This window comes from Silene latifolia, chromosome X, assembly GCF_048544455.1.
Source record: "Silene latifolia isolate original U9 population chromosome X, ASM4854445v1, whole genome shotgun sequence".
Lineage (NCBI taxonomy): Eukaryota > Viridiplantae > Streptophyta > Magnoliopsida > Caryophyllales > Caryophyllaceae > Silene > Silene latifolia.
Genome location: NC_133537.1, coordinates 319477681 through 319488975, shown reverse-complemented (window position 1 = coordinate 319488975; position 11295 = coordinate 319477681). Strand labels below are relative to the sequence as shown.

General features: G+C 34.2%; 1 protein-coding gene and 1 pseudogene across 1 annotated transcript; both read right to left on the bottom strand.

Moving 5' to 3' along the window:
• Positions 1–4091: 4091 nt before the first annotated feature.
• Positions 4092–5954, bottom strand: LOC141622005 (uncharacterized). The gene is made up of 2 exons (XM_074438094.1): positions 5674–5954; positions 4092–5077 (listed from the first exon to the last, which is right to left on the bottom strand). The coding sequence occupies exon 2, from the start codon at positions 4920–4922 to the stop codon at positions 4200–4202; it is 723 nt and encodes a 240-aa protein (XP_074294195.1). The 5' UTR covers positions 4923–5077; positions 5674–5954; the 3' UTR covers positions 4092–4199.
• LOC141620647 (uncharacterized) lies at positions 5071–6862 on the bottom strand (annotated as a pseudogene).
• Between the last annotated feature and the right edge of the window lie 4433 nt (positions 6863–11295).

The window sequence follows — 11295 nt, the reverse complement described above, 5'->3', positions numbered from 1 at the left end:
TATACGGAGTGCATGAGGAATTACAAATTGAAAGGGACTCCCTCAAATAAAATTAATTGTGAAAATAGTTATGCAAAAGAACAATAAGATTAATCAATCCTTAATCATAGATTCATAGGTAGGTACGTAATTGCTCATGAAGTATTGATCAATAGTTCAATAGAATGCAAACATGTTAAGTCTCGCCAATAATTTTCATAATTAGGAGAAAATGAAGAGCACACAATTATGCTTAAACTACAGTACGTAGAGAGGAAAATGAAATGATTGTATTTTGTAATTTAGTGATTAAATGTAGGAAATGTATAGTTATAACTAGGGTTATAAATAATCTGAACGACTGGACTGGCTCATAGAACCCTCAGAATTAGCTTGACAAAAAAATCGGTCAAAACTGATTCCGCTTAGTAGTCTCAAAACAGTTAATAGATGTTACAACCAGCTGTAGTACAAGTGATTCTGTAGAATCTAAGCTTTATAATAAAGTTTCGAGTTTTGTTTTAAATAATTTGAGGCTTTGAGCTATATCATAAAGTTTCTGAACTCACTCTTTTAAACATAATTAAAAAAAAATACTTTAAGAAAGCTCAGAAAAAATTGCACACAAGCTCAGTTAAATATAAGTTAATTATACGATGTTATTCTACCATTGGAGGTATAATATGAATATAATCTAGCGGTCTAAGCTCAACCGCTAGACTAAATTTCAAATATTTTATCAAGTATTTTTTTTTTGTCAGTATTTTTTTCCGGAAAAAGCAACAAAGTTATTCGAAAATCTTGATGACTTAAAGATACATTCTATGCGAAAGAAAAAAGGGAAGTCTGGTATTATGGCCATCAAGATTGACCTCGAGAAAGCGTATGACAGATTAAGGTGGAGCTTTATACGTGATACTTTGAATGATATGCAATTCCCGCTTCTCTTAACTGATGTGGTTATGGTTATGGAATGCGTTACCTCACCCCGTATGCAAATCCTTTGGAATGGTGAACCGACTGAACAATTCACACCGTCTAGAGGAGTTCGTCAAGGTGACCCTTTGTCTTCTTATCTATTTGTTATGTGCTTAGAGAAATTACAGCAGGCGATCGATCTCGAAGTGCGTAATAGAAACTGGAAGCCGATTATTTTGTGTAGAGATGGTCCGTGTATTACCAACCTCTTCTTCGCAGACGATATGGTTCTATTCGGGGAGGCTACAGTTGAACAAGCTTTGGTTATAACATATGTACTAGACAATTTTTGTAACGCATCAGGAGAAAAGATAAGCGAGGCAAAGTCAAAAGTCTTCTTCTCTAACAATACAAGCGATGAAGTTAGAGCCGAGGTCAGTGAAGCTCTAGGTTTCGACGAGACGGATGATTTAGGGACTTATCTTGGTATGCCAACAATTAATGGACGAGTAAATCGACAAACTTTCGCTCATTTGGAAGACAAAGTGAATAAGCGTCTGACGGGTTGGTCGACTAAACATCTTTCCTTAGCTGGCAGACATACTCTTGTTCAGTCCACTTTGACTTCTATCGCTAATTACAGCATGTAATCGGCAAAATTACCAAGAACCGTATGTGACTTCATTGATAGGAAAGCTCGTAAATTCTTATGGGGGGGAGACGACACCAAGAAGCCCGTCCATCTTATTTCTTGGGAGACGGTTCAAAAACCAAAATCAATCGGCGGTTTGGGTATATTATCGGCAAGACAAGCTAATGCGGCCTTTCTTACTAAATTAGGATGGAGGGTGCTAGCTGAACCGGAAAGCCTTTGGTCCAGAGTACTTCGAGCTAAGTACTGTAATAACCGGTATGATATTGATATTTTTCAACCTAAGCAAAATATGTCTAATGTATGGGCCGGAATAACTTCGCAATCAAAAATTATTGTTAGAGGTGCAGCCACAGCTGTGGGGAACGCTCGTCGAACACTTTTCTGGGACCATAACTGGGTTGATGGATTATGTTTGAGCGACCATACAGTAGCCCAAATTCCGGATGATATTCTGGGCGCGACGGTTAGTGAAATGTGGTCTGAAAATATAGGTTGGAAATGGGACTCTTTTTCTAATTTCCTTCCCCAACATATTCTGCAGAAAATTGCCTCTATCTCGCTTGTTAACGACCCCGATTTAGAGGACACATTATATTTGCAAGGTACATCGTCCGGAAAATTTACTATTAAATCCGCATTAGGCTTCTTAAAAGGGGCGGATATTGATCAATCAGCCGAGAGTATGGAGTGGCGTACAATATGGAGATTACCGGTTCAACAACGAGTTCGTATGTTTCTTTGGCTGGCAGCCCATGGTAGCCTTATGGTTAATGTTAATCGAGTAATTCGAAATATGGGTGATGACCCGTTATGCCCACGTTGTCACGAGGTTGAAGAAACTACCGATCACTTTTTGCGACATTGCTATGTCTCGAGATTAATTTGGAACTCGCTGGGAATTGACGTAAATGACGGCTCCTTTTATAATCCATCCTTTCCTATTTGGTTGTCGAGAAACGCAAGCAACGAGGTAAGTAATATGATCCCGGACTGGCCTATTTATTTTGCTCTTACCTGTTGGTGGATATGGAAATGGAGGAACAATGTGGTCTTCGGGCAAGGCAATAAGAACCCAACGAATCTAGGTACATTTCTTCACCAACAGTTCGAATCGACCAAGTTGGCATTTGATAGGTTCGATATATTAACCCCGCAACCTAGACAGTCCAACACGGAAATTTTTGTACGGTGGCTCCCACCTCTACATGGGTGGTACCAGCTCAACACAGATGGCGCGTCAAAAGGTAATCCAGGCCCAGCAGGAGGAGGGCGTATCTTCAGGGATGAGACGGGGGATTTTATCTCAGCATACTATTTCTCATGTGGTAATTGTTACTCCATGAAGGCGGAGCTGCTAGCTTTGTTGGCTGGATTAGAGAGAGCTAAATCCATTCACTTGACTAAGCTTATTATACATATGGATAATAAGCCCTGGGTCGATCTTATTAACGAAGACCAACTTGTTAGCAATAGCCTCAAATTTATTGTCAAGCGATGCAAAGATCTAATCCGAGAAGCCGGTTGGATAGTAAAAGTGGAGCATACCTACAGAGAAGCTAACAGAGCGGCGGACATGTTAGCTAATCGAGGCGTCCATTCCAGCACGATTATTACTCACTTAGATTATCCTTTTAATGAGCTACGTTCTGTCCTTCGGGAAGATATTTTTGGGGTAGCTATTCCCCGTGTAATAGCTAATAATTAAACTCGGGGCGTTGCCCCTCATTAGTACCAAAAAAAAAGATACAGACAAAATTGATGCCATTGTATTTGCGTTATTAAGAGTAAATAAGATTTTACTCCTTTTTAAAACACATTTTGCTAAAATTACTCATTTTTAAAATAATTTGCTAAAATTACTACTTTAACTTCACCTCAGGCAAGAAATTGCTCCCAAAACCAAACTCATGCCTAATATTCTATCTTTTTTTTTTCCCGCCTTATCTTTTCTCTTCCTCAATATCACTCCATATTCATCATCTAAATCTAAAAAAAATTCACTCAATTATTTTTACAATTTGGGAGACAAATTTATTTGAAGGCAAATATCTTTCTATCCCTATTTGCAGATTTCGTATCTTAAACATCTTCATTGTTTTGTTTTGTACGATTAATTGAAATTGTCGCAAAAAATTTTGATAGATTTGGGTGAGAATTAAGGAGGAAATTTAGGGATTTAGGGTTCTAATTCAAGAAAATGAAATTTAGGTTTAGTGTGTTTGTTTGATTGAGAGAACACAATGGGATGATGAGAATATGAAAGGGTTTTGATTTGGGTATATGTTAAATGAAGGACAGTGTTGTCCAATAATTTATTTTTCTCGCCTGAGTTGGGTTTTGGGAACAATTTCTTGCCTGAGATGGAAGGTATTAATTTTAGCAAATTGCTTTAAAATGGAGTAATTTTAGCAAAAACGTGTTTCGAAAGAGAGTAAAATCTAATTTACTCGTTAATAATGATACTAAATAAATATAAGAACCTCAACAAAAAAAAATTGCTCATCATATGGTAAACACAAAGACTTAAAAAAGAATTGCATGAAACTTTTGTACAAAGTATATTCCGGCCGGCCTCGTACATACGCAGCTAAAATAATTTGCTCATGATAACAAAAATACAAGAGACTTTGAAAGAATTGCATGAAAATTAAGCCATTAACAAGGCCTCCAATCTATTTAACTCTTCTTGAGTCCGTGGATCCAAGTTACTTGTTGTCCATGTTAACTCGCCGGCAGCAGCAGCCTGTATTGGTGCCATCTCCCCGGCTGGAATCCCAATGACCTGATGACCGTCTTGATGATCTTCTTGTGCAACAATTTGTTCCATTGCAGACTTGTACCCATCCTCGAACAATTTTAAAGATTCGTCGTCTTTTACTCCTCCATCAGCATACTCATCCCCAACGTCGTAAGAGATCAAGTTTAATGGATCTTCGTCATTACATGCCGTATATGGATCAACCCGACTTATCTTACTAGGACCCGCTTCATAATCCAACGACTGATCCACTACCATGTTTATCTTACGAGCCTTAATACTCTTATTAGGGGAATTATTATAATCTTTCCTGTTAGTAATATGGCACAATACCAAATCTTGGTTGTCTAAAAGAGAGTATTCATGCATCATCCACTCGTCCTTGTTCAAGATGCTGCCTTTGGATCCAGAAACCAGGTTAAACTTGTAGTACTTGTGGATTCCAAGATTACATACTATCGTGGTAGCGGCTTTCTCTAACCAAGTCCCGTGAGTAGGGATACAGCGCTTAATTCTTTTGCCATTCTTAGTCTTAGAAGCCTTGGTGAGAGAGCTGAAGAAGTAACCTTGTTGAAAACCGTCTTCTTCTACCTTTCTTTCCGTTAAAGTCATGATTTTGGAGGGATGATGACTGTATACATCAAAGTCTATGATATAATCGTTGTGGAATGATTCCAATGGTTGTCCTGTTAGCTTTCTTGTCAGGAAATACCCGACAAGTTCTTCCTTTGTCGTTTTGAACTTGTAACCCAATGGTAGATCATAGGCTGCCATTTTACAAGATATAATTATGATCAAAGAAAGCTGGAATTCGGAACCCTAACGGTGATGCTAATGAATGTAAGAACAGGTCTAGCTTATTTCTTTGTGAAATTTTGTGTGTGATGAAATAAGGTAGGGTAGGGTAGGGTAGGGTACGTTGTATATATATACACACATATTAGGACAAAGCAGTCTTGGAGTAGGATACATAATTAACCTAAAGCTCTTTTCTGTTAGAAACCTGACAGCTGATTTTCCCACAGTTAAGGAAGTTTGTTAATTAGAATAAAAGACTACTATTAGGATTAGTAATCAAGCCAAAATCTTAATTACGTGAACTTAAACACGGATAATTAATTAGCGACGACGGACATACTCATAATGAAGATAGAACAAGTGAGACAATTATTTATGTACGGTCTTACTGAAATTTTCGTCACACATGGGTAACATAATGACGCAGTAAGCTACAACATTTTTAGTGTAATGAAGCAGTAAACCAATTGTATCAGTAGTAAGACTAATTAGCCACAATAACATACAATCAAAGAAACATGGGAAAGTGCATAGCATTGATTAATCGGAAGTAAAAAGGACATACCTCCGATCCAACATGTACAAAGTGTCGGCAAAAACAAATAGTAGACGAAACAATACCATGATCATTTGAATGGCAAGCAAATAGATAACCATCTCCACCAAGTGTCTCTGTATTCCACTGTCAAAAGAAAAATAAGTGTTGCAGCAAATAAAAATGATTGCATAAACATGGATGTGAAGATACCAGTTTACTTTTCCAAATGGAAAAACATACGACTTCGTAAGAAATCGCAGCAAAGCATCAACAAACTAGCATTACGCAAATGTACTTCATTCCCTTTATTCTTTATACCGTATGATTGTCAAATGTGTTGAATAGTTGATTCAAAAGTCGGTTCCTACTTATTAGGAACATGGGTTGTTTTATGAAGTCCTAAGTTGTAGTGTTAGTTGTTAGTGGGTCAAATATTCTAGAAGAATAATGGTCAAGTAGTTGAGTAAAATGTGGGGTGTAGCTTCCTGTTTTACTAGTTTTATGCCCGTGCAAATTGCACGGGGTTGTTATTTAAGGTTGAGAAGTAGTGTTGTTAATAGGGGATGCTCTTTCATGGTAATATCAATTTGGGAATTCTGAAAATTCAAAAATAAATTCTCAAAATTTTAAGAGTTAACAAAAGTAGACAAATCGGAAAGAAATAAATACAACAAAAAGCTGTTATGGGGTACAATCATAAGTTAATTGAACCATAGCTTCTCAAAAACTTCTTTATACACTAAGTTATTTGTTCTATTGGACACGCGTTTATCATTATCGCAAATCAGAACCTTCGATCCCTTTTTGCTTGTCACTCTTGAAATAGCGACATAGAGCTGACCGTGCGTAAACACCGACCTTGGAAGATAAAGCCCAACATGTGCTAGTGACTGTCCTTGGCTCTTATTTATTGTCATTGCAGAACACACCGCAACAGAGAATTGTCTTCTGTCAAACTGTACCGAAACTGTACCGGGAACTTACTGGAATCAGATGGAGTAAGTGTAATACTGGCAATATGCACTTTATCGCCCTTATGACTACCCGATAAAACTGCTGCTCTAATCACACGTGATCCCAAATCTGTCACTATCAATCGAGTGCCATTGCACAATCCGCGAGATTGGTCAATGTTTCGAAGAACCATAACTATAGCACCAACCTTCAGCTTTAATTCGTGATTTGGAAGCCCCGAGCACTTAATAGAGTTAAGAAATTATGTGGAGTACAAATCACGAACCCCAATATTACTCTCATCTTTACTAACCTCATCTGAGCTGAAGTAAATTTTCTTTTAAAAGCTAGTGATTATTAAATTTTGTTATTATTAAAGATGAGGTTATTACTAACCTCATCTTTACTAACGATTTTTAATGCAGATAGATAGTGATATTTAGCCTTCATTATATCTAGCTGAAAATTTTGACTCGTGCGATCATGTACATTTAAAATGAAAATTTTATTCCGTTTTTCATTTAGTACAGATTGTTAATTAGTAGACATGTTAAAATGTAAATTGTGACTCAAACACGTTTAAAATACAAATTTCGACCCTTACACTTTTAAATGAAATTTTGACCCATGCATTTTTAAAATGAAATTTTAACCCGTGCATTTTTAAAATGAAATATTGGACCTAAACACCGCTTCTTTTCTAACTTAATATCACCTTTAACCTCACCATTAGAGCTCCATCCATGAAGTGTAACAATAAGGACTTCAGAAATAATGTGTATGGATCCCATTAATTTATTCATGCAATTTTATAACATGGTATAAATAAATCTTAGTCAGGCCTATCAAAATATTACTCGAACCAGAAGCCCGATCTGAGTCAACCGTTTTTTACAGGGCCGAGATAGACTCATAAATCTTGATCTATGACCCGTTTCCCAAACTTAAAACGATCTGTTAATTTAAGGTTGAAACTCGACCCTCCTATTTAACCCGATAAACTAAAAATAAGTATATGTTAAATGTGATTTTAAAATATATAAGGCACAAATATTTTTGAGATATGAATATGATATACTAATTTTTTTTTTTGATGACGAGGGCTTGAATCCCCCCGGGCTAATGCATTCCCGCACCACCACATGGACCATGTAAGTCACCTCCTTCGGGAGCTGCAGTGGCCAAGTGATCATTGCCCCAGCTGGGAGTCGAACCCGGGACCTCTCAACTCCTGCATTTCTGCATGCTTCAAGGTTTAACACGGCTACCACTGGACTAACACCACTTGGTTAAATGTTCGTTTTAGTACTTTAAAAATCAATTATATTTTGGCCCAAAAAATCAATTATATTTTGACCCAAAAATTAGTAAGTGTTATTTATACCTTAATTTGTTGAAATAATTTGTTCAAAAAATTTCATTTAAGACGAACACTATCCGTCTCAAGTTTAAGATGGGTTAAATAGCTAATACTCTCATATAGATAAGACAAAAACAAAATGACCAATTATTAGCAAAAAACTTGTCTTTATCCATGACATATATTTGACCCGTTTTATTTTTAAGACGGATATAATAATTTGTAATTTGTAAATTTTCCAAACAAACCTAACTAACTAATACAGTCGACCCAAACTGAAATAAGCCCAATTAACTCCATCTGCCTTTACAAATTAGCCCTTTCTTATCTGACTTAAACCCTAATGCCCCTGTCTAGTCTACCGCCTTTATTAATTCTCCTTTCCTGATGATTTTCATACTGTACTCTTCTGCCGCCCCCTTGTCTCACTAAATCAAAATACACGGAAATCTTAAACGCCTCTTTTCCCTTATTCAGATAATCCTCAATCAAACCCATTTATAATTCATTTATGAAAAGCATGGATGGATCTTTTTGCCAACGATTTCGATCATTTTGCAGATGATACTCACATTTTCAATTGGTAGTTTTGCATATGCATATTATGTCCTTTAACACGTTTTTTTGATCATTTTTTTCTCGGGAAATTGTGTTTTTTTTACTTTTTTTTTTTTTATTTCTCTAACAATTTCTTCAATCTTTAATACGGACTATGAAGTAATTTTTATGGTATTTTTTCATTTCATGAAATTTAATATATTTAATTATTTTGAACCTTATTTCAAAAAAAAATCATATGAATGTTTACTCATAAACTCTTGAATTGTGTAGATCTAATGATCATTTATTGAAGTTGTCATCCATGATTTTTATGTCATTTTTTAAGAAAATATTTCTGAATATTGTTTTCATTTTTATGTCATTTTTTTTCGTTGTTTTAAGTCTATTTTTTTTTTCAATATTAGTGATTGCTTTAAATTATTATTATTATTATTATTATTATTACTAGTTTGAATGCCCGTGCGTTGCAACGGGGTAATAAACTTATTTATAATGCAAAAAAAAAAATATTATAAGGGTTTAATGTTTACATTCTATGTCTAATGATTGGTTTACATATTATTAAAATATCTCTTTAAAAAAAAAAAAATTAATATATACGTGGGTTAACTCTTATTTATAATCATATAATCACCCTACCTTATACTAATCTTTCGATGTGGGACAATTCTATTATTTATATGTAATATATTCACCAAACTTGGATTATTTTTCTGATGTGTGACAATTCTACTATTTATACGTAATATATATTCATCAAACCTGCATTATTTTTTAATGTGGGACAAATAACATACTCAAAATTACACTATCTTTTTTCCACTTAGTTCGACATCCAACCAGATCCCGAATACCGAACACGGACAATTGCTACTCATTATATCTAATAGTTATATTTAAATTTAATAATATGATCAAGTACTCTCCATTAATATTTGTACGTTGTTTTTCTTCAAAAAAAAATTCATAATTGAGATACGGAAATTTTCCGTGGTACACCTTATTGTCAGATTTCTATGTTACCCCTACTTTTAAGAATCTGCCTACGGTACCCTTGAGGTTCCATTTTTTTGCCCACGGTACCCCCTAATGTAAAGGTTATTAAATGGACGTAAAGTTTGATGGCGTGACAATAAAATAACAAATTAAAAATAGTTTCCCCTTTATTGTTTTATTGGTACGAATATCTCTCTCTTTTAAATGAAAATTTAATTAATTATATCATTATAATATTAGAAATTTCTCATGGTAACTTTTTACTTTGATAGATTACACATGGTACCCCTAATTTTAAGTTTCTACAAATGGTACCCTTGTGTTCACCTTTTTCTTTCTCAGAATACCATTTGACAACTTCCGTCATAAGCTCATTACTCTTATGACTTGGGGACGCCTATTTCTTTTGTTATCTATTACATACACACTTCATTATCTAATTTCTAAATCTATAGTTTATTTAATAAACTAACATTTAATACCTAAATAACAAAACACAAATAGCATGGCATGCTCAATTACTCATCTAGTTACTCATATGAGTAATAGCGTTATGAAAATAAAGTAAACACAAGGGTATTATGTAGAAACTTAAAATTAGGAGTATTATGTGTAACCTACCAAAATTCGAGGGCATCATGAAAAATTTCCGTTATAATACTGACTATTTTATCGCTCTTTCTCCCACCTAAAAAAAATGTTACAACTTTAAAAATTTAACATTTAATTCAAGATTATGTTTAAAGTCTCTTATATAATAAGTATACTTTGAGAGATTAATATATTTGGGGTGATACCTTAGTTCCAAGGATAAATCCTATTTATAATCATGGGATCACCTCAGCTTATGATAATCTTCTGATGTGGGACAATTCAACTATTTATACGCAATATATATTTATCACACCTACATTCTTTTTCAATGTGAGACGAATAACATATTTAAAAGTACACCATATTTTTGGAACCTAATTCGACATCCAACCCGATTTAATAATAAGTAAATACTATATTATCTATTAATATTCATACATTTGTTTTCTATTTTTTTTATCATAATAAAAATGTGCAAATGATATGAACCTATACTCTAATGATAGAAATTTTTTTAACACAATTCTAATTATATTATTTAAACGTAGTATATTTACCACACCTACATTATTTTTTAAATGTGATAGGTAGAAAATATAATGATATAAACTTTTAAGAGCACTCCAAGACAGTACTTAAGATACTCAAATGATTTTGGGTTGATGCCTAAGTTCCCAGGATGCCTCTTATTTATAATCATGCAATCACCCACCTTATGTTATATTTCGATGTGGGAAAATTCTATTTTTATATGTAGTATATTTGTCACACTTATATTATTTTTCAATGTGGGACATATAACATAATATGAAATACACCATCTTTAATATGTGCAAATTATATGAAATCTATACATACTCTAATGATAGCATTTCTTACCATGAATCTAATAATATTATTTTCATAATTTTTTTACCAACATTATTTCTTTAGTTTTGTACTGTCAGAGACTACCATTAGTAAAACCTTTAGTTTTGTATTTTTTGATTTTCTTGCTCATGTTCTTAACTCTTTCCCGGGTAGTTCCCAACGATTTCCACTTTATTTTTTATATCATATCGTAGATAATGATTGAAAATCTTAAGAGCTCTTTAAAACAATATTTATGAGACTCAGATTTTTTTGGGTGGATCATAAGTTCCAAATATGCCTCCTATTTATAATCATAGGATCACATCACCTTG